This window comes from Juglans regia, chromosome 6 (assembly GCF_001411555.2).
Source record: "Juglans regia cultivar Chandler chromosome 6, Walnut 2.0, whole genome shotgun sequence".
Lineage (NCBI taxonomy): Eukaryota > Viridiplantae > Streptophyta > Magnoliopsida > Fagales > Juglandaceae > Juglans > Juglans regia.
The window spans coordinates 12,557,930-12,582,785 of record NC_049906.1 but is presented as its reverse complement, the minus strand read 5'-3'; the positions used below and the strand labels follow the sequence as shown (position 1 = coordinate 12,582,785).

General features: G+C 36.2%; 2 protein-coding genes across 2 annotated transcripts; one reads left to right on the top strand and one right to left on the bottom strand.

Moving 5' to 3' along the window:
- Window positions 1-11,754: 11,754 nt before the first annotated feature.
- Window positions 11,755-14,781, top strand: LOC108995556 (cytochrome P450 734A1-like). Its single transcript, XM_018971139.2, has 4 exons — window positions 11,755-12,306; window positions 12,429-12,673; window positions 13,317-13,686; window positions 14,117-14,781. Exons 1-4 carry the CDS (start codon window positions 11,818-11,820, stop codon window positions 14,534-14,536), a joined length of 1,524 nt encoding a protein of 507 aa, XP_018826684.2. The 5' UTR covers window positions 11,755-11,817; the 3' UTR covers window positions 14,537-14,781.
- Window positions 14,782-18,067: 3,286 nt separating this feature from the next.
- LOC108995560 (probable protein phosphatase 2C 55) lies at window positions 18,068-23,268 on the bottom strand. The gene is made up of 5 exons (XM_018971143.2): window positions 23,022-23,268; window positions 21,775-22,681; window positions 20,373-20,694; window positions 19,190-19,339; window positions 18,068-18,550 (listed from the first exon to the last, which is right to left on the bottom strand). The coding sequence occupies exons 2-5, from the start codon at window positions 22,509-22,511 to the stop codon at window positions 18,254-18,256; spliced, it is 1,506 nt and encodes a 501-aa protein (XP_018826688.1). The 5' UTR covers window positions 22,512-22,681; window positions 23,022-23,268; the 3' UTR covers window positions 18,068-18,253.
- Window positions 23,269-24,856: the final 1,588 nt, after the last annotated feature.

Below are 24,856 nucleotides of genomic sequence, written 5' to 3'. Positions count from 1 at the left end.
TTTTAAATATGATTAAGTTAATTTTTTAAATGAATTTAAGTTGTTTGGCCATATTTAATAAAATTATATTATTATAATAAGTTAAGATTATTTTAAATGATAATATATTTATTAGATTTCTGATAACTAGATAGCTATCAAAACTATTTCCGTAATATGAATTTAAATAGATAGAGCGTTTTAACAGTCCTTTTAGAAGTTTAGTAACATTTAGTATTCTGTATACGTGACAATTGGTATTCATTCGGCACTATTGTTGAAAGATTTAGAAAAGCTAAAAAGTTCAGGTAAGCGGCGTTCCTATGCTAGACTTGCATAAAAAAGAAAATGAACTGAGGTTATTTTGTAAAATGTGCATGATATGTTTTTAAAAGAAAATGTGAAAACAACCTCAGTATATGTGTTTTGCATTCACTCATGAAAATCTATATGAAAGAGAAAAATGTTTTTGACATGAATAGTGTAAACATCAGCAATATTTGACATGTTTTTGAAATGTGCAAAAGAGCAAATATGAAAATTGAGATTTTAATACATGTGATATGAAATGTTTTGGATCTGTTATTGATCATCTGAAGATGATATGAATGTGTTCGGCATGTGGTTTGATATGATATGGATATGAAAAACCTGTGGCATACTTATATGTTTTTATTCTGATTCTAAATATGGTTCTGATATGATGATACTGGTTCACGTGATATGGTTGGTACCAACATGATATGATATAATATGATATGAGTGCGCCCACTTTGGAAACAAAATGATCTTTTATGTGTTCTTTCATATGTGCACACTCGGGACTTCGAGAATGGATCAGAAAAAGTTTCACAAAATGATAATATCTGGTTTGGCCACTGGAGATAGCACAACCCTACCACAGGGGTTAAACATAGTATATGATATGATATGACACGATATGATATGATATGATAAGATGAAGATATTCAATAATGTTATGTCAAAAAGTTTTTGAATATGAAAATGGTCTCTGAATATGAAAATGATCTTTGAATATGAACAGTTGGTTTTTAAGTATGAAAAGTCGCTCTGATTTTCTGATAACTCATTTTTGAGCTCTGCATATGAAAATGAAATGTTTTGCTTCTGCAAACCAAACTCTCTAAAAAGGCTTATGTTTGCATACTAGTATATGTTATCTGCTTACTGAGTTGTTAATAACTCACTATTTATCTCCATAACATTTTTCAAATAATTTTGATGGTACAGTAGGGGATCAAGACTATAAATCATATATAAGGCTACGTGAGCATGTGGGATAAGTACAAAGAAGGTACTTTGGTTATCTGAGTATTTTATTCAATAGTTCTGTTTTGCTTTGTCGATTGGGTATTTTGGAAGGTCGAGGTTTATTTTGAGTATTTGTGGTGTTTTAGATTATTCATTTTAGAGTAGTTGATTTGAAACAGCGAGTTGTATGTGTCGTTGAAAACTTTTCAGTTTATGACTATATGATTGAGACATGATTTTGAGTGACAAGTAGTAACTCTCCAACCTATCTAGAACCAAGGTGTTACACATGGTGTTGTTGAGTCCTGAATCATGCTAGGATTAACTAGTTCTGTCATGTAGACGAGAGTGGATGATGTCATTGGCTGTGATGAACAAAATCATACATGGTTTGCAATATATTTTTCAGCTCCTTCATCAAAGCAACTCCTCCATTCTTGGAGTACCTCTACAGAAATTAATCCCTACTCTCTCTCTCTCTCTCTCTCTCTCTCTCTCTCTCTCTGTCTCTCTGAGTTCGGCCCGAATTTTCATCTCCTTCTTTTAGTGATTTTCCTAGTCTTCCTTTTGAAGTTTGCAAGGAGTTCAAGGCCCCGGCTACTGTCTAATCATTGCTGACTCAACAAATATCTGGCAACTATGCCAAAGTTCAATCAAGGCCAATCATTGGCATTAACCACAACATTCTCCACCACATTGCTCTTTTTACTTAAGTGGTCAGGCTTGTACTATAAGAGCTTCTAAACTAATTCCGTTCGAACCCGAGTCTGGCAATATTTGACCCAGATCTAAATTAAGGAAGTCCTTCTAAAGTTCTACATATAATCGGGTCTTTGAAAGAAATGTATTAAGTTTGCATACAAATGGTACATAAAAAAGTCTACACATTGTTATTTAATGTAATTAGTTAAATTTATTTTATTTTACAATAAAAAAGAGTTTTACAATCTTATGGATTATATTAAACTATATCGATATGAAAACTTCCTAATGTAAGTGCTAGGGATAAAATGTGCATGCTAGGCCCAACCAATTGGGTGACAATCATCAAGACGAAGAGGGAAGAGGGAAAGGCAAGCCAAGACAAGACAAGGACTATAGCAAGGAAAGTAAAGCCAAGCACGTAAAGGGGAAAGGTGGAAGGGACATAAAGCTAACATCTCAACAACTACTACCCAAAGGCCTTAATAAAAAGGGTTTTTGTGGCACCCTCTGCCCCCACTTGCGTTCAGGCAGGAGTCGTGAAGTCAAGATGTTAGCCGTTTAGGTCAAACACCCCTCGCGAAGCATGAAAATATAGTGTGCTTGCATGCTCAAAAATGCGTATAATGAATTTGTAGTGAAAAAAATAAAATAAAATAAAAAGGGCAGTCAATTAACAGTACTAGAAATTCAAATTACAACTCCACAAAATAATCCGTAAGCCACCAGTCTCCCAATCCCTAACATAAAATTTTATACAGTCATCCGAATAATTAAAAAGGAGACACCAAATAACGCTACGTAAGGGGAAATGTACCCAAATCTTCACTCCTCAGACCGAACCGATCCTCCAAGCTCATAACCGTCCTCTGCATCAAAATCTAGAGTTCCATGAAACGGAACCGCAGGTGGGAACACCACAATGAGATCTTGTAATTTCAGCAAGCAAATCCATAGATTAACAACCAAGAATATCAAACATGGAAGCATACAAACAAATGCGCACAACAATCATAAGAGATTATCCAAAAATACCTTTTTTGTATTCTTTATCAAAAAGTGCTTCAATTATAGCCACTCGTGCCAAAAATCATATTTATATACAGATAACATTCATTTATTACAATGTGCACCATGGTCTCCCCTAGGGACCATCCGCACACTCTGACTCCCTTCCTCACACCACGGGTAACAATCGTGTGTGTGACTTCGTAACAAGCGATGCCCAACTCCGCTCCGAGTGTGACTTCGTAACAAGCGATGCCCAACTCCGCTCCGAGCACGTATGTAACCAAGAGTTTGCTTAAGAGGTTTTGTTTTGGTTTCAACTATATTTAATATGTATGCCGTAGTCGATAATACTTCCCCCCGAAAACTGCGTTGGTTGATCAACATATACCTTTATTGATCTTATCATATCTAATCAAGTTCTATTTTGCCTTTTTGCAATGTCATTTTGTTGAGACTTATATGGTATAGTATAAATATGTCTTATACCATTTAATTTATAGAAATTATCCAAAACTTCGAATTTTACTGCTCTATCACTATTCAAACTTTTAATGTGCCTACCTAATTGGGTTTCTACTTTTACTATAGATTTTTTAAATTTCGTAATTGCCTCAGATTCGTGTTTTGGTAAGTAAATATGCCCATATCTTAAATAGTAATCAGTGAAAGTAATAAAGTACTTAATTCCCCTATGGGATTTTTATTTAATAGGTGCATAAACATCAAAACGTATTATTTCAAGTAAATCTATGGATTTCCAACTTTTAGAAAGTGATTTACTACTCAGTTTTCCTTAGAGACATGGTTCACATATATCAAAATCATCCAAATTTATTTGTGGTATTAATCCCCTTTTATACATTCTAAACATTTTATTATATATGACCTAATTCTAAATGCCATAAATATGTACAATTTTCAGACACATTCAAATAATCAGAAATAGATATTTTATTATTAATATCAATATTCATTACATACATATTGTGGTCATCACTCCTTTCACTAATACATTACCCTTACAAATAATAATTGTTCCAGACTTAAACTCAATTGTGTAGCTTTTTTGATCTAGTACAAGCACAGATACTAAATATCTAAGAATACTAAGTACATACAATACATCAGTAAACAAAATAACTAACCCATTTTACATAAACTTTGCATGTACTTTACCCCAAGACATTGCAATATGAATAATTGTCCATATACACTATGTGCTCACTTATTTGTTTTTCTTCAAGTTTGACAAACGATTCTTTATTCCTACAAATTTGTCTTGTTGCTGCAAAGTTAACTAACCATGAATTTGACGTTGGTTCCATGAGCATTACTTCTGAAACTATCATCACAATTTCTTTTGTTCTTCCTTCGTTAGGACATTGTGATTTGTATTACCCACTCTTTCCATATTTAAAACAATTTCCAGTAAATGGTTTACTCTTCCTATTTTTCAACCATTTTTTTTTCTTGAACTATTTTTGCTTTATCTTATTCTGCGGAGAACGTGTGTCTTGAGCCATCATTAAACTAGACGATTCATTATTTTGTTCCTCCTCTTATCCTTTGTTCTTCAAGTACTAAAAGTATTGAAACTGAAATCATTGTCATTTCATTTCCACTATTTATTAAAGATGTAACAATGTACTCCAAGATGAAGGAAGACTATTAAGTAAGATTGTAATTTGCATTTTATCAATAAAAGGATGACCAACATCTTATAATTCTTTTGCGAATCAATTCCATTTGCAACACATGATTGTCCCCACTTTCATCCCCCTTCATGCAAGTCCTACTATACTTATCTAATAGTAATTGTATATAAGTATTTGACCTTAATCCGTACTTACTTTCAACTACATGCATGATTTCCTTGGCAGTCTCATAGTCTTTGAAAAAAGGAATAACGTCATCATTCATGCAATGTAAAATCAAGGCTATTGCCCAAGCATTTTGTTCTTCTCATTCGTCCCTAGTTCTTTTGCCGCTTCCACTTCCACTTTGGCCATTTTCAATATTTTCAGACGGCTTTGGTATTGTTAATGTATATAAGGTCATTTCATGGGTTAGAAGAAAAGTTATATGCCTATTTAGGTTTGGAAATTCCTTCTATTTAATTTTTCAATCTCTAAGGGATCAATATGTTTCTTCGGTGCCATAAATAACAAACATTACAATTGTCAACAAAAATACAAAAATCATGTGTGTTCTATTGCAATTATAGATTACAATAGATTAGACTGTGAAAAAATTAAATAATTATAAAATTAATAATAATAACCCTTGGATTTAATCCAAGGTGGTTACCTAGAAATTCTCCAATTGCTCTTCAAATAAGGAGAATAATGGAAGTAGTACCATGGTGTTGCCACGAACTCTCCTTGAAGTTTATCATCTTTCAAGGAATTTTAGGCTATTTTCTAGCAATAGGTGCCCTATAGAAATTTGGCACAAAACCAAGAGCATAACGACTTTTGGACAAACCAAATTGAGCTCGAAATGACTCATAACAGTTGGTCCAAATCGGTTCAAAAAACCGAGTTAGGCTATAAAACCCCACTTAAAAAGACTTTAGGCCTTGACCCTATTAGCCATGACCCTAAGTAGAAGTTGGGATACCTAGAAAAAAGAAACTTTTTGGAGCTTAAGTTGGCAAAAGAGCTTATACTTTGGGTTTAGTTAGAATTTTTAGTAGATTTTTAGTTCTTTATTAATTTTTAGGAAAGGTGCCAAGATGTCAATGGGAGAATGACACATGGATATTGGAGGCTTGCCACATTGATGGGCTAAGTGGTTTGGTTAAATAATACATGGATTTGAAAAAAGGCCAAGAGATTGCTTAATAATGGTCCTAGTTTACTAAGATGAGATGGGTTAAGAATAAACATCAAGACTTAAGCCCAACTTGTTGGACACAAGACTATAGCCTAACTTATTAGACAGATATCAGGCCCAACCTAGTAAACATAAGGTTGTTGAGCCAAACTTAGTAAGATGCAAGGCTATTGGCCCAATCGTAGAAAGACCCAAAGTTGGCACCCAACCTAGTAGACTATTGAGGCCAGGGAAAGGTCCAATAAATTTGTACATAAGGCCCATAAAAAGGTTCACATCTAGGCCCACAACAATGACTTGTTCAATTCGCCCCATAAAAGCCCAACACTTGAAACTCAAGCCTTGTATTTCGTTTCACCCTTCCGAATGGGACCCACATACAGCATACCATCGGTTTTCATCTTACTTGCATAGTTTTCTTGAAACTCTTTTCTTCATAATTTTAGATCTGAAATTTTTATCTTTTGCACTTGTTTTGCATCACTCTTAGATAACCCTTGAAGGTTAGAATTAACCCAACTTATGTCACTTGAGTCATAGACAAGTCAATGCCACCACTACCCACCAATCGGTACCCTTGGTTCAAAACAATGCAACCCTTCAACAAGCTACCACAACCACGCCTCCTACACAAGTTTTTCAAGAAGATTTATGCACCATGCAAACTTCATGATATCCCCAAAATTTAGACCTAAGATCTGGCAAAAAATAATTCCATAAGCTAAGCCAAAATCACAACTATTCACCTAGGAAATGAAGCTATGTCCAAAACTGTATACCCTTGCTTCTTCAAGGATTTTCTGCACTTAAATTACCCACCTCCACATGCCACCACCTCTGCCCATTTCACCCTAAGGAATTACTTCAAATCCCTCAATTTTATGCTTGGCCAATCTCCTTCAAGTATCAAAACCGATTGGCAAATAGGATGGTGATGAAGATCATGTTGACCGAAACCCATGCACACCCAAACACTTCCTTCATTTTCTGATCAAGCTTAACCAATTGGCAACCAATTCCACCTCTTTACCCACCTGGAAAACCCACTTAATGGTGGTAATTACGCCCTCAAATCAGACCAAGAGGATAAGACAAAAGAGGATAAAAAAATCTGGATAGTTTTGAAGGAACCAAAACCATTGGCCACGGCTTGCTTCCTTGTGATTTTTTTTTTTTTTTTTTTCAAAATTTTGAACCAATGCAGCTCTATGGACGGACACCTTCTAGCACTTGACCATGGTTTAATTATGAAGCCTCGGGCCACTATTCATCTAACCAAGCCATGACACGATTGAATCTTTACACTCAATACTCCATCGTCCACCTCCACCACTCACAAGACTCACCTTTCAAACCAAACCAATGCCCCTCCTTGCCTCTCACCCCTCCATTAAGTCCTATAAGTACCTCACTTCACCCCTTACTTCCTCACACAACTTCCTCAAGCATTCTCTTAGTATTTTTTAGAGCAAATTTCTCCTAGTGTGAGATAAGGGTGAAATTGAGTGGTTGAGTGTGAGATTCTTGGTCGGCTCGAGGGCCAAAATTAGAACACATTTATGGGCCATCTTTTCTCACTTCAATCCAAATGAAATGATGTCATTCGGAGCATTCAAAACGACATTGTCCTGCTTCTTCCGAGCGGCTTCTAAAGTCTTTGGAACGACATCATGTTGGGCCTTTGGTGAAACACCTACGTTCACTACAACAATTTGAAATTCAAATTTGGCAAAAATGGCATTGTCTTTTTGGTCGATTTGCTTCCTAGTCAACTAAACAATACTATCATTTAGGATGTAGTTGTTTGAACTATTGTTACCATTGGTCAAAACGAAACCATTTCAAAAAAAGGTGTTGGATCTTCATTTTCCTCTAGCGAATTGGACTATAATACCCCAACCCCCTCCCTTAATTTTTCTTTCTTTTTCTTCCCCCCCCCCTTTTCCTGTAACTTCCCCCTCTAATTCTCTCTCTCACGACAAAACCCCCCCTTATTTGCTCTCTCTTGTACAACCCCTCCTTCACTCTCTCTCTCTCTCTCTCTCTCTCTCTAACCTCTACCCACAGTCACTGCTCCTTGTTGTTTCATCACCATCAACGATAATATTAAGTAAATTCTCATCCCTCATAAGTAGTATTTGTAATGAATTTCGAATATGAGATTTGTTAAGATTTGGTGTTGTGAATTGTTAAGAATATACTTAGTTGATTACGTTCTTAGGGTGTATTAAAAATGAATTTAATATTCAAGTGTTAGTAGTGGGTATTAACTAGAATTAATCCAGGCTTATGTCACTGTTATACGGTCAATTGTAGAAGTTATTTATGTTGAAATAATAAGGGGATAAAGGTTGGTGTACATGATGTCCGATAGCATATTTGCAACCTAGGAATTTGGAGTCTATCAATTTTGGAAGATAATCTTTTAGAACAATCTAAATTCAAGTTATTAAGGATTGTGTGAAATTGTTGAGTTAAGTGACACCACTTTTAGAGTAGAAGCTAACGGATTATAATGGCCTTGAAATAGGTTTCGAGTAACCATTGGCGAAGGAATTTCGTGACTATTTTAGTAAAAATCGAGGTAAGTGGCTCTCTAATGGATTTTTAATAAAAGGACTGTTGGTTTTATTTGGAATGGTGTAGTTGGCTATTATATTTCAAACTTGTGTAAACTTTGGGTTTGTGCACATTCTTATGCTATTTTGGCTTTGTTTGTGGAATTTGTGCAAATTTTATAATGGTTGGAATGTTTGAAAAATGATATGTGGCTTATTAAATTTGAAAGTTAAATGCAAGCATGCTATTTATTCTTGAGCCTATGATATGAATGTCTTTGTGACATGTTTGACGTCCCTCGCAGCGTGATGTTTTCGTGGCATGATATCTTTGTGGTATATTGATGCCCTTGCGACAAAATGTCTTTGTGGCATGATATCTTTGTAGCATATTGGTAATTTCCCTATTATCATGTGGCCTTGAATATGATATTTGGATAAATATGTTGGTTAAGATAAAAGTGTACCGCTCACATTATTTTATTGAGAATTTATTCACTCTCTTATAGTCAAAAAAAATTTTCAATTCTTACACCCCCATTAAATTGCTACTTACAGAGCACGTGGTAGCTCACCACTTCATTTCACATATTTTTCAAAGTTGTAGAAAGTTCATTCCTTTGAAGTAATAACTTTTGAGCCAAAAATTCCAAAGTGGACTAGGGTTAGTTAGTTGAGGTTAGAAGTTTTGGGACTTGATAATTTTGTTGCTTGAAGATGGTTTTGGTTGTACCGAGAGTTTTCTTATGGTCATATTTTAGTTATTTTACTATTTTGTTGGAGTATCTATATTGTAATTATTTAGAATTTAATGGCTCTAGCCAAACTTGTGAATAGGTTTTTTATGATCAATATATTATAGTTGTGAATAATTTGGAGGTTGTGTTTTTTATATATATTTGTAAACAGGGAGAAAGTTTTGAAAATATGGGCGGAACTATGTCCATTTATGCTTTTGTGTTTGGGGCATTACAAATGTGGTATCAGAGCTTAGGTCTATGACTCTATAGATACTCAGGAAAGGATGGTGATTACAGTTGGAGCATAGGTTAAAGATATCGTAGAATTAGGACTTGATCCTCATTATAATTTGGTTTGGATGTCAATTGATAGTGGTAGTTTTGTTGATTGTAGTCTAAGTTGATTTGAGGTTTATTGTTTTTTAATAAGTTTTGGTATAATATTGTCTGTTGGACATATTATTGTGCTTTTATTTATATAACCAATTTTGGTGATAAAAATAGGTTAAATATGCCGCCAAGGCAAAAGAAGTCTATTGTTGAAATTTGGCCCTGGAATGTAATTTAGAGGAAGAAATGTCTGTTGAAACAAAAGAATTGCACAGAGTACTAAGAGACATGAAAATTTGAAAGAGGGTTACTCTTTTGGAGAGTTTAAAAGACACAACCCTCCTACTATGAGTGGAGTGTTATTGACAATCTATCATTTTGGATACTTATTAGTCAATTCTACTAGAACGGGGAGTGCATGGACTCCAAGCTAAAGAGTGGTTGGTCGAGCAGATTAGCCCGATCAATCGACATGACATTACATAGGCGCATAATGGACAAGGCAAGGCGTGTGCATGCTAAGATCAACTTGGACCATCGATCAAGATTGACCCTGTTATTGATACCTAAGCTTGGGCTACCATGGAGGCTCCAATTGGTGCCCACAAGGAAGGCGCGGCCTGCTTGGGTTGGTGATATGATGTCAGGGTTTATTGCATATATTGATGCAGATATAGGGGCTCTCCAAATATCATGATTAGAAGATAAAATATTCTCATTTGGCAGTCGTTTAGACAGCCTAAACAATAAGGTCCATAGCTTTGCCTCAGAATTTCATGACTTCAAAAGCAACATATTGAGCCGCACACTCCTTTAAAAGGATCTAGTACCCTTATATATTTTGCTCTATACTATAAGAAAAATGATAGTTGCAATCGTGAGTGCGCAAGAGCCATGCAATCACTTTGAAAAAAATGAATAAATACGAGACCCACATGAAAAAATAATAATTTTTTAATAGTGAATCTCAATTTTTTTCAAAATGATTGCACGGCACTTGCGCACTCCATCACTGCATGTAGTATTACTCAAAACAATGCTAAATTAATACATTCGAATATATTACTTTTTATATTTGAAATGTGTTAACGTTACAGAAGTATTGGTTGAATGTAAATTTTATACATTCAAATGTTATTTAGAAATAAATAAATTTTTAGTGACGCATTGAAAAATCATTACAAAATACGATCATTTGTGACGGTTTTATGTTCATCAAAAAATAAAAACCATCACAGAAAGACAATTTTGTCTAGTGCATGTTCATGGCCACGGGCTCGGTTGAAGTTCCAGCATCGATCCTCTATATTTGGAGTTCCAACATAGATGAAGCTAGGTAAGTCATAATTCCCTAATGTTTATGCAATTTACCCGCGGGGCCGGTCCCCAACAATATGGTCGAATGACCCACAATAATGGCTTGGACATTGATACAGTGTTTGGATGCTCATCTATGAAATAAATATAAATAAAGCATATAAAATGTAAATAAAAGAGAGTCATAGATTTATGTGGTTCGGCATAAAAACATACATCCACGGATGGTTTAAGGGCACAATCCACTATGTTTGGTGATTGTACAATTTCTGATGGCCTCGCACAAATCTGAATATAATGGGAAAAATAGGGTTGAGGGTTGAAGAGAAGCTGAAGAAGATGTCATCAGTGTAGAAATCTGAAGATGGTGAAATTGAGAAGAGTGGGTCATTCTTTCATTTATGTAGAGAAATATGGAGATTCATAGAGATCGTCTTCTTTTATAGAGGTCTCTTTCCTTTTTTGGAGGTCCTATTGCTTTTACCTTTTTGTATATCAGTTAATCTCTTTTAATTTTATCTATTTCTTATAATCTTATATCTTCCTTTTAATTCTCGCAGTGAGTTTTGTTACTTATAGTCATTTTTGCGCACTCTTTGTGCACTCCACTAATTTGATAGGTTAAAGAAGTTATTTTATATTAAAATAAAATGATGCAGCTAATTACATTTGTAAAGTATATAAAAAATACGTAAAAGTGATTATATATGAAGTATTTATCGTGCCAATACGCTTCTAATGAATTAGACCCTGATTTATTCTATATCCCACACCTAATGCATGCCTAAAAAAACCTAATTCATTTTATATATATCCCACACCTAATGCATAAAAAAGCCCATTAACTAATCGGCCATTATTGGATGGTCATGCACCCCATATTCAACGGTCTTGCGTCAATTTCCTTCCCCATAATCCGGTCTGCATTATTAATAAATAATCATTACGATTTGCGCTTTGCGCTTTGCGCTTTGTTTAATGATCTTATCATCACCGAACTGTTTGAGCACTACCATTCTTGTTCAAGAAAAACACTCATCCCTCTCTCTCTCTCTGATCAAGCTCCCAAAAAAATGAACCTGCTTCTGCTCCTGATCGTGATGACGATCTTCTTCCTCCTCTTGAAACTCCTGCACTCAGTTTTATGGTTGCCGTGGAGAATCCAAGACCATTTCCGCATGCAAGGCATACGAGGCCCTCCGTACCGTCCAGTTGTCGGAAACATGCCGGAGATTCGCCGGATGCTTGCCGAAGCTCAGTCGAAGGCCATGTCTTGGGACGACCATGACGTCCATCACCGGCTGACTCCGTACCATTCCGAGTGGTCGGCCGTGTATGGGAGGACGTTTCTGTATTGGTTCGGGGCTAAGCCCAGGCTGGCTATCACCGATCCTGACATGATAAAGGAGGTCCTCATGAACACCAGTGGATCATTTGAGAAGATTGACTTTACCCCTCCGATTAAGATGTTCTATGGACAAGGATTACTTGCATTGAACGGTGAGAGATGGAGCCTTCACAGAAGAATCGCAAACCAAGCTTTTAAGATGGAGAGAGTTAAGGTAATTTTTCAATGCCAATACCAGTATACTTCGTATTCGATCGTTTAGATCTTTTTTAGTAAACTATAATTCATTAAATATTATAATAATCATTTATGCTTTGCATATTCATTTAATGGCAGGGTTGGGTGCCAGAGATTGTGGCTAGTACTAGACAGATGCTCCAAAAGTGGGAAGAAGAGAGAGGAGGAAGAGACGAATTCGAGATGGAAGTGCATAAAGAATTTCATAACCTTTCAGCAGACATAATATCTAGAACTGCATTTGGAAGTAGCTTTGAGGAGGGGAAGAGGATCTTCATGTTACAAGAGCAGCAACTACGCATTGTCTCCCCAGCTTTCAGAAGCGTCTACCTTCCTGGTTTCAGGTGATTAAGTACATATTTATTATTCTCATCATGGGCTTACCTTAGAACCGGAGTACTTGTACCCAAATCCTCTAGCTTTTATTTGCCTTGCTATAAACAAAGAACAATAAGGTTCTTTATCCTGGATCTTTGTTATCTCCGATCACACTAAGGTCCCATTTGGTTGCAAGATTCAGCCGATATCAACTCAGTTCAGTCTAATTTTAAACTGAGTCTAACATCCAAATATCCAACTTTCAAATTACTAAACTCATATCAACTCAAAATCTCCTTACACGTGGAACTCACAACCTTTTTCAACTCAACACATATTTCTACGTAGGTCCCACAACTTTTTTCAATTTTTCATAAATAGTATTAAATTCATCTTAACTTCCAAACACATCTAAACTCATTTTATATAAGCCCCACATAATTCACTCCATATACTCAACTCACTACTATTTATAAAGAGCTTAGCTTAACATCCAAATGCAGCCTAATTGATACGACATATTTTAAGTGGCCTAATAAGTCTACAATTTAAGTATAAAACTACTTAAAATTTGATATATCAGATGGCTGTATGACTTATAAGGATGATGAAAATTACGATGAAAAACATAAATACTTGTGAGTGAATGATATATACGTACATTTGTAGGTTTTTGCCCACTAAGAGTAATAGAGATGGGTGGAGGCTTGAGAAGGAATCACGAGAATCCATTCAGACGCTGATAGAGAACAACAAAAGAAAGGGGAGAGAAAGTTCAGAAAATTTACTTGGTCTCTTGTTGTCTTCTCACAAGAATATTCACAATGGTAAAGAAGAGAAATTAGAGGCGACAGAAATCATAGATGAATGTAAGAATTTCTACTTTGCAGGAAAGGAAACAAGTGCTAATCTTTTGACTTGGGCACTCGTCCTTCTAGCATCACATCAAGAATGGCAAAGCAAGGCACGGGAAGAAGTTTTCAAGGTTTTTGGAGATAATCAACATCCAACAGCTGAGAATTTAAACGATCTTAAGATAGTGAGTTCAAATATTCCTCACTTTCCTTCTTATTTTTGTTGCATCAATGAGCTTTCATTTTATTGATAAATGAGTCATCACAAGTATCCCAAAAAGTTCTTTTTTCAAGTCCCTTTAACCCATTTCTTTCCATTCTATCTCAAATTATGGAAATATGTCCATAATTTGTGTTTGATGATCTATTATCTCCTCAAATATGTTAAGCATTTTAAAGTTGATGAACATATATTCATAACACTTTTATTATGTACCAATATATAATAGTTGTGCTAACAATGACATACTTGTAAGCTAGACATTATAGGCCTTATTCTGACTTGTTCCATGATTATGCATATTTTAATCACTCGAATAGATATTTAGCTTTAAATGGATGGCAAGCTATGCTCAACCATGAAATAGTGTAGATTTCTTGTTGTTTTTTCAACAGGTGAGTATGATACTGAACGAGGCACTTCGTCTCTACCCTGTGGCTACAATGCTACAGCGACAAACAACCAAAAGAGTTAAGTTAGGGAAACTCGACATTCCAATAGGAACACAACTCAGTTTGTTCATGACTGTTGTCCATCATGATACTGAGTTATGGGGAAAAGATGCACATAAATTCGATCCATTGAATTTTTCTGAGTCTCGAAAGCATTTAGCATCGTATTTCCCTTTTGGGTTGGGACCCAGAATCTGTGCAGGTCAGAATCTAGCCCTGGTTGAGACAAAGGTGGCACTTGCTATGATTGTCCAACAGTATTCTTTCATCATGTCGCCAACTTATGTTCATGCGCCGATGATATTCATGAGCCTGCAACCTCAACATGGTGCACAAATCCTGTTTAGGAGGATTACTGCTTGAAACTTGCAGCCTCTTGAGCACGCATGCGGTAACGTATGTTCGTGGCTCAATTTGGAAATGCTTGTGTACATGTTTCTTTTTTATTTCCTCAAACGCCGTTTGTTGCTTTATGAGTTTGGATGTTATGTGTTTTCATAAATAGATATTTGTAAATAGTTGTGAAGATTTTTTGAGACAACATTTTTAAAAGGTCTACTTCTATAGGACTCATATTTGAGAATATGTAAGGATGTAAGATTTGTTTATATGATTTTTTATGGAGGGTGTAAGAAATATTTTTATTAAAAATAACCTAACAGCCACCTCGTGGTGGCTGCCACCACAAGGAAGCCCCGATCCGCCCGCTACCCATGGGGTGGCTCTTAGACAACCCCGAAATAGTTGTAGATCATCTTTCAAAGTTTTTATCTAATCATTTTTGTAAGTTTTTACAAAAATAAAAATAAAAAATAAAATGAGAGTTAATATTGACTTTCAAGAAAGTCAATAAAAAAAAAGTTGCTAACTTTTACAACCTGAAACAATGTAAGTTCTTAGAAATTTCGCTTAATGTATCAAAGGTATCTCTCACTTGTGTAGAGGCAAGGGACTTGTACTCTACTTCAGTGCTGGATCGTGCAACCATCTTTTGTTTCTTAGAACTCCAAGAAATGAGGTGCTGACCAAGGAATACATAGAACCCACCAGTAGCTTGTGTATCATCGGGACAACCTACCCAATCAGCATCTGTATAGGCTCGAAGAGTGAGCTTGGATGATGATTTAAAAAATAGTCCATGATTGAGTGTGGACCTGAGGTACCGAATGATCCTTTTAACAGCAGACCAGTGAGGTTCTTTAGGACAGTGCATAAACTAACATACTTTGTTTACAACAAAAGTTATGTCAGGTTGAGTCATGGACAAGTATTGTAAAATCTATGTCAGGGAAAGACGTGGTGATGGCTAGAGATGTAGTGTTATCTGAGGAGGGAGAGGTAGGGTTTTTAAAGGAGGCAAAGGGAGACATCGAGGGGGAGGTTATCTGAGGATGAATTGGGGCTCGGTGTTGTAAAAGGAGAGAACAAAGTAGATCGTGGGCCTAGGCCTGGGCCAAGAATAGATGAACTAAAAAGAGAAGAGAAGAGTGAGTGAGGGCCTAGACCGTGGGAGTGTTAGTGGGCTTGACAATGGAATAGGGAAACAACGTCTCATCAAAGAGAACGTCCCAAGAAATATAGACATGTTAGAAAATGGGCTCAAGACATCTGTACCCCTTATGGATTGGACCGTAACCCAAAAACACACAAGAAATGGACTGGTAATTTAATTTGTGCTTATTATAGGGACGAAGGTTGGGCCAACATGACACCCAAAGACTTTCAAAAAAGTGTAGTCTGAATCTCTATTATAAACCTTAAAATGTGGTGATTTGTTATTTAAGATTTTTTAGGGAAGTAAATTATTTAGATAAATAGATGTTTCAAAAGCTTCAACCCAGAAGGAGAGAGGGAGAGAGGAATGGGCTAGTAAAGCAAGCCTAGTTTTGACAATATGTTAATGCTTATGTTCTACTAGCCCGTTTTGTTGATGGGCATATGGACCCGAGAAGTGATTATTAATGTCAAGTTTAGTATACTATGAGGTAATGGGCTTGAATTTAGCCCCACCATCAGTTTGAGGGGTAAGCAATTTTGCATTGAAAAGACATTCAATAAATGGTAGGAAAGTAGTGAAAATGTGTTGAACATCCGATTTTAATTTTAAATGGAAGAATCATATGTAACGAGTAAAATGATCTATAAAAAGACATAATATCAATAGCCATTATTTGAAATTATAGGGGATAGGCCCCATAAATCAGCACTAACTATCTCTAAGGGATGAGTAGAACTGGGCCCATGTGATACATACGGAAGCTGATGGTTCGTCGCAAGAGGGCAAGCTAAACATTTAGAAACAAAGTGTTTGTGGAGAACAGGCAAACAGTTGGCGTGCATCAATCACTTTGGAAATTTCAGCCTCAAACAAGATAAAACAAAGAATGAGGAGACATAAAATAACTAATCTCAATAATCGCATGCATGCATGAATAGTTTGCTACAAATCTGATTTAGTAGTACAGTGTTCATGCCCCAATTTTATTTGTAAGCTTGCAGCCTCAACATAGTATAGTGCTCATATAAGCTTTTATTTAGTAGGATTACTACTCCAGCATTTGTAAGTTGTAACCTTTTAATTAATAAAGAATCCAACTTCAATCTAAGAAAATCTTTTTTTAAATCAATGACAGTCCTCATTTAGAAGGGTTAAACATGCCACAGGCAAGAAATATGCAACGTCGAGAACTTTTGTTATGGATGTTATAAACAATCCAAGCATCAAACCAAAGCTTGCGCGGTGGTCATTCGAGCAATGCTACTCTTCTTTAAATGAACGCTCACTTAAAGTATATGAAGTTAGCAAGTGTGCTTGGGTAAAACAAAATCAACATGATGGACAGCTTTTCTCTTTGAGGTCTTCTATGCAGAGGTCTTACACCGCACACCTGCAACTTGTTTTTTTTATTTTTTTAATCTTTTTCTAACCTAAACAAGCTCGTTTCAAAAGCCCCAAATGCATTTCGAATTGTTTTCTTGAATGATGTTGAACCCGTTTGTTCAGCGGAAGAAGATTTATTAAGTGATGTGGATGACTTTCTTCTTTTGGCAATTGGAATATGGTCATCATCATCGGTCTTTTGTTCTGCTTTGACTGACGTTTGTGTATTTGAGAGCTTCGTCTTTTTAACTGAAGATTGTTGAGGAATGGGTCTTATCTAGAGGACTCTTACCCGTTGGCACGGGAGATTTCTGTTGGTTATCCCTCAAGGTATCTTATCACCGGAATCATATGGTTCACTGCTGGAAGTACCCACATTGGATTTCAATGGGAACTTGGAAGACAATGGAACTTCTATCATCCAAATCTTCAAAAACGTGTTTTGAAAGTAATCTTTGACACAGATGGCGGTGATGTTGTAAAAACAGGTTTGCTAAGCCCTATGTGGTTATAGTTGGAGTTCTCGTTCAGTCTGGCCCTCAATGGTTTATCATCTTCCGAATCCTCGTAATCACCATTTTCTGCAAACGATTTATTTTCCTCCTTACCAAAAAATAAATCATTATCAAAAATAAATGTATTTCATTATCAAAAAAGAAAGAAAAAATCTACACAACCTCTCCTACTATTCATACAACCTCCACGCACTACATTTTTTCTAATTTTTATTATTTTTTTCTTTTATCAAATATTTAATATATGAATAATGAATAAAATAATTGAATTAGTTTAAGAATAAATTCAAAAAAATATTCAAAATTTAAAAAAATGTGATGTTTGGAAGTTGGAGAGGTTGTGTAACATTGTCAAAAAGAAACCCGGTCTGGGAGCCATCCCTGCCACACTGCTACTCATTCGGTGTGCGGTGTGCTGTGGGGGAACCCTACAAGTAGAATTTTTCTCTCTTTACATAAATAAAGTAAAAGCATAGTTAGGGAAGAGGTGATCGCAAGAGTATGTAGGGAAGCTTTCAATTCAAACCAAGAAATACCATTTTGTTTTCACATTAATGGTGAGGGCATACACCTGTATAACCGCAATAGAGTTTGATTCTACAAAAACCCTGACTTGAAGATCAATTAAAATGAAATAGGGTATATACAAGAGAGAGAGAGAGAGAGAGAGAGAGAGAGAGAATCTCATACATTGCTAGAATTCGTGATATACGAAACAACAACAGTGATATCATCAAGCTTACCACCATAATAGCGAAATCCAGCATCCTGAGCAGCAGTGGAAAAAGGTGTCTGCCGGTTTTTATCCTGTGCTCGTTGACGTGCCAATGCCGCTATCTTCTGAGCTGTCACCTGAGGCCCAAAGCCAGCTCTCACGGCATGAACCACCACTGCAGTAATCTCATTGTTGTACAAGTTATCAAATAGCCCATCTGTGCCTGCAACTATAGCATCCCCCGGAGCAACAGGAAATGTAAAAACCTGAATCACATAGCCCACTTATCTCATTAACATATTTCATAATCGCATTACTATGATTACAAATTGATGAATTCATTTTTATGTACTGGGGTTTCACCTTTTGTTATTGCTGATACACAAACAAATTGATGAATTCAAATTTATTCTTTGTTTATCGCCTCTTTTTTTGTAATAGAGCTCTAGAACCAAGTCTACTAATTGAACAGAGTTTAATATATAAGTGAACAGATGGTATTTTAAATGCCTACAAACATGAGTTACTTCTGCAACTCATTAATAAAATAATTCCGAGATAATTAGATGGGGATTAAAAAGGAGAAGATAAACAAATTAAAAGTAATAAAGTGCATCGACCAGGATCATATCTAAACAATAGTAATAAAGATATTCAACTTATTCAGGAAAATTACGGAATAATAACATAAAGTAAGATATGAATCCCAAGCAATAACGCATCACTTAAGTGATAATGTAACAAATTCTCATGGGAAAGGTTTAGCCCTCCCAGAAAATATATGGAGGACCATCCATTCCTAGAAAATAGATTGTAGGAACAGTATGATCAGTTTCAGAAATCAATTAGGTCCCACCACAAAAGGAATTTACAAAAAGAGAAGAATGAGTGAGAGAGGCACAAACCTGACCAGAGCTAGGTAAATCACCATTAATCCCACTTTCCAGTTGATAGGTGAAATTAAAATCATGCTGCTGCACAGGAGATCGAAAGATAGTAGACCCATCTCGGATCACCATAAAGCCACTGTCCCCTAAATTAATTGCATGAATGCCCTGGAATGACAAACTGAGCAATTAATTTATATTGCCTGCAAGTCGTGAAAACAGAATACTCCCGAAAATCTCGTTACAAAGATGTTACGAGAACAGAGATTAAACATATAGAGTCCAGCAGTAAAAAGCCTTGACAGAACTAGATAATTCATTTGCATCCCTGAGTACCAAGAGATAAGACCAGTACCCTCTTATTAACCAAGGGAGATGATGTAATTACTCAAACCTTCTTCAGTTTAAACTAAACTAGGATTAGAAGTAACTTCTCTCAAGGCTATAAGTTGAAAGGTTTGGGTCATTTTGCAACCGATTGCTGCTGGATGTAGTTAGCCACCATAGTTAAAGAATAAACTATTTCACGAGTCAAGTTCAGTCTAGGGGCATGTATGTTTTGGCCTTTAACATAATTTGGTACTAGAAATCCCATTGAAACAAGAATGAGTCTAGAGTCCACAAGTATCCATACACAGAAATCACAATTTAGCTTCAGTCTAGTGCAGTGTACAACAAATAGTAAGCAGGTTAGTAAACCCATTTATCTCACTCTCAGAGTGAAGCTGGCTCTCCAGAGATATCAAAATACAGAAACTTGAGCCAATTCCACTGAGCTACCTTAAGTCAATTCTACCAATGCCAGCACTCAAGAGTGCACATGCTGTGAAGTAAAATCTATTGTCACTCCGTCTTTCTTTTTTTTCTATTTAGAAACAACAATCAGAACAAACCTTGCAATTTTTTCATGAACTAAGATAATCATGAAAAAATCTTGTAATTATTTTGTGAATTATGATAATCATGGTCATGCATTGAGAAATGAATCAGCTACAAAATTCAAAAGGGATAAAAGACACTTCATCTGAGGGAGTATAAACTGATCTGCAGACTAAAGAATGGCACTTCAAATATCTGGAACAAGCAAGGCTACAATTGCAAATTTTCTTAAAATAATGAAGTCAATAATACTTTTTTTTAAGGTAAATGGCCTGAAACTAGAGGCAGGCATAAAGGTATTTCCACAATGGAAGAAGCATACCGCTTCTGTGAGTGCTATGATGCACGCAGTTGAGGAACCTTTGGCTTTTGTACTTGAGTGAGCTTTTTCCAAGACCCTAGCAGGATCAATTGAACCCTTGGGCTCCTCTTTAATAGCAGATACTGAATTAGACATGAGCTCCCGCGAATACTCTCCAGCATCAACACCAAGATCTGCCCAGCCACCAACACCATCTGCCACTCCTATGGCTTGTTCATCAAAAATAAAGTGTGCATCCTCCCCTCCAGTTTCTTCTTTATCAGGATGAGGCAGACAGCATGATCCTGAAAGTAGTTTCAGTGCTTTGCTTGCCGAATTTTTCCTGCAGTCAAAGCCAAGCAACATAGAATGTAAATTCTAATACTTCATTTCATTGCCTAACTATGTTATATTAATAAAACCATAACATGATATTTTCACCACAAGCTTGCACATGTTTTTCGCACTCTGGATTCAGGAATATATTCAAAATGTTCTAACACTATAGCAGCAAAAAAAAGCCATAATATCTTAAGAAGTTCTAAGCTAGCTAAAAAGCTCCTATACTAGCAGGGATGGCCACAAACTTACTATTTCACACTGTGCAGTACCACAAGCAGTATTACACTATTTTTGTATCGGTTAAAGTCTCGTAATTACAGAAATACTAATATAAAAAAAATTAGTTACAGAAGTAAGGTTCAAATAACAATCTTTTATAAATGGGTAAAAGCATAAGCTTACAAGTTTTTATACGAGTAACAAAACAACAGTGGGGCATCCTTTAGTAAATTTCAGTATAAAAAATAAAACAACTAATAAAAAGTAGTACCAAAAGCAGAAGTAATACGTGAAATAATAAAAGTTATTCTGTTAAACCATTCGAAAGTAGCTTGTGAACCGGGCCTTCACACAAAAGGGAGTGACTTTTGGATAACACTAAAAACTACCTTTTTGGGTGCAGATGGAGGGGAAAAATGAAATGGACCCTTTGAGTTATACCTGATACCTATGGGAAAAAATAACGCTTAATATTACAACTAGAATGATGAAACTGAAACAGTAATTTGTACGTCAACAGTACAGGGAATCTAGGGCTCGCATCCGAGCAATGAAAATGGTGAAACTAATAGAAATGTGATGAGCTGTAATATAAGGGTAAAACCTAGCCTCCACAATAACTTCATTCCAAACTAGCACTAAACAAAACAAAGTAAGGCTGTGGGGAGAAAACAACCCAGAGGGTAATATTGTGACCATAATGTATGCAGGCAACATTAGGTTCAGTCTCTACATGTCTGTACATACATTTCAGATGACAAATACTTCAAACATCCAGAAAATAATATCATCAATAAAGTATAGAATAAAGGTTTTGCACATAACTAAATAAGAGAATAGCTGAAACTGTCAGACAACATACTGTTCAGATGAGTCTGTAGAATTTCCAAGCTGCTCCTCACGAGTAGAATTATCAAAGGATACATCAGGGGCAGTCCCAGCAGAGAAACATGTGGTTGATGTGCTATGAAAGTCTCTTGGTCCTGATTCTATGTACGGGTGAATATTGCACAACCTCTTTGCAGCGTTATACATGAAATATCCATAAATTGCATTACTGTTGGGTTTGTCACAATTTTTCAAACTCATGCTAGCTTTGCTGCAACTCTCAAAACTTCTGTTGCTACAAGAGATACTGGTACTATTTGTTGATAATGAAAGGTGCTTGTGCCTTGAAGTTAAATTATCCAAGGAACAATCACTAAATACAGCTCGGGAACCACACGCAGCCATGGGTTTGTTCTGCAATCTGCTACCAATTGTAGGTTCACTAAGCACGCAATCAATATGATAGGCACAGATCTGAAAGGAAGGACCAGAAACTGATGGAATAGATAGTGTACGGGAAAGTGCTCCAACGACAGAGATATTCCTTTTTCGGCTAACTAACTCCGGTCTTGCAGCAAATACAGTTCCAGGTCTTAATAACACGTGCAGATCTGGCGTTGATGATGATAAAGAATGGAACAAGCCAGAACTGCCAAACAATGACTTCCCTTGCCCAATTACCACATCAATCGCATCCGGGAGCCCACTTTCTTGCCCTACAATTGACCTCCCGATTGCAGCTCTCAGTCTTGAGAAATAAGCAGATGGCATTTTACCCTCTTAAACAAAAGACTTGCACTTTAACCCGTCTATTGCAGAGAGCACTATTTGTACCTCTATATACAAGAGAAAATCTCATAACTCCCAATACATCTACGTTTATAAAGTACTTGATAATAATATAACTCCTTTCCTCAATAAGTCAACAGTGATTCAGAAACCTGGAAAGGGAAACCACCCTGGATAAGGAAACGAAACTAAATACGCATAGATATTACAATAATATAGACGTTACAGTTAGGATAGATAATCATTCCTTATAAGGATATAAACCTCCGGTGAAATAAAATGTTCCTACTTCCTATTCAAGTGATTTATCTGCATGAAATATGATCGTATCTCAGAAAACCAAGATAGTATCGTTGAAATCCAGCGCACAAATCCAATAAAGGAGCACATATATACAACTCCTTACAATAATCCCAGGAAAACAAATTAAAAACGATTTAACAAGAACAAAAAAATAGGAAACCCGATAAATTGAACCCTAAACGCCCGTACCTCGAACGCAGAGCTGAAACGGTGAAAACCTCAGAATTCAACCTCTTGTATTATATGAATTCCAGGAAGGGCTCAAAAGTGGAGGTGAGGAAAACAATAGATTCCTTGAAACCTTCCATCCCTCTCTCTCCCTCTTTCCGATTTCGCGATCGCCTGAAAGGTCAGAGAAAACAGAATCCAGAGGTTTCTGTGGCGGCTAACGCATATGCAAGTGAAACCCTACAAAAAAAAAAAAGGCCCCAGGCGAAAAGGAAAGTGGCATCCGACTGTAATGCGTTTTGACTATTCTGGACACGGAATGGAGTGTGAACATTAGGTTGTTTTGCCCATTGGTAAGGGTAGTTTGGTCACTATGGCTCAAGGTAAGACATCCAGGTCGTGGAATGCTCACGTGCTTTCACTTTTTCATCCAATTTCGTCGGAGCACCAGAAAATGGTATAACTGTACTCGCTAGTGGCGAATATCCTTTTTATCTTCTTGAAAATTTAAATATAGGTCCCTGGCCTAACTTTTTATTTCAAATATGACCTCTGAATTTAACTAATTTTGAAATTGGAAAGATATTTTTTAAGAACAGTTGTTTTTATCCTGGACAAAAATTGTTAGTAATTTAATTTAGGCGATAAATAAGACAATTTCGAGTGAGTTTAGGTTATTTAGACTCGACAAAACAACATTCAAGTTATTTGAATGAGTAATTCTACTCAATCGCCACTGTTCACGCAACCTCCCCACTCCATCCAACGTGGTTTTAACATAACTCACGTTTTGTTTTCAATTTCCTCCCCCCCCCCTCCCCGCGCGCGTTTTGCTCCCCTGCTTCCCCCGCATTCTCTCGTTCTCTCGTCCCCTGCTTTCCCCATGTTCTCTCATCCATTCCACTCCCCCAGCCAGCTCGTGTCCTTTCGCCCCTCACCCTCTCCCCACTCCGTGTGGCTACATTACTCCGGAAGTTTGTGGCTCCATTACTCCGGCACCGTGTAAAAAATAGTCCCCACTGTTCACGCAACCTTCGTACAGCTTCTCCAGCTTCACCACTTCCGCACGGCTTCTCTCCTTAGATGGTATTGTATTGTAGCTGCCGAGAGCCACCGTACGTCTTACAAGGGTAAGAAAATAAATTAAAGGGTTTTTATTTTTCTCTTTTGGTTTCATCTCCCATTTCTAGCATTACTCATTTTATGTGTTTATGCGTTTATGGATCTCTGATTTTATGTTTGTTTGATCTGTGTTTTGTAGAGTTTTTTAGTTGTTGATGTTGTACGTATGCCACTGATTTTTTAGTTGTTGATAACATCTTAAATGATCGAGATTGTACTTTGCAATGTCCGGGCTTGCTAAAAGAAAGATTAATTTTAATGGAAGGATGAGCAATGTTTATTGGGAATAATAGAAGTCACTTATTCCAAGATAAAATATCACGTATGGCCACACTTGATGGCTAAATTGATTAAACCCCAATTTCAAGTTGAGATAGAAATTGATAGGATGTTCAAGAATTCCTCAAAGCTAGATTTGACTGGTTGGAATTTGTTTTCTGATAAGTAGACTGGTTGGAATATAATGGGTACTATCTCAACTTTATTGGCTTGTAAGTGAGATGCTCGTAGTTTTGCTACTTCTATGGATACAAGTGGAACATAATTGATTTTTTTCTAAGAATTTTGGGCATTAGGTATTCTTTTTTTGACTCCAGGACCACATAATAACAATTAATTTGGTAAATGTGGATAGTTGACTGAATTTAAAATATTGGACTAGGGATTTTTTTTTAACTGATTAAAAAAACTTTGTTTGTCAACCTTTATTATGGTGACACTTTGGTTTGATGATA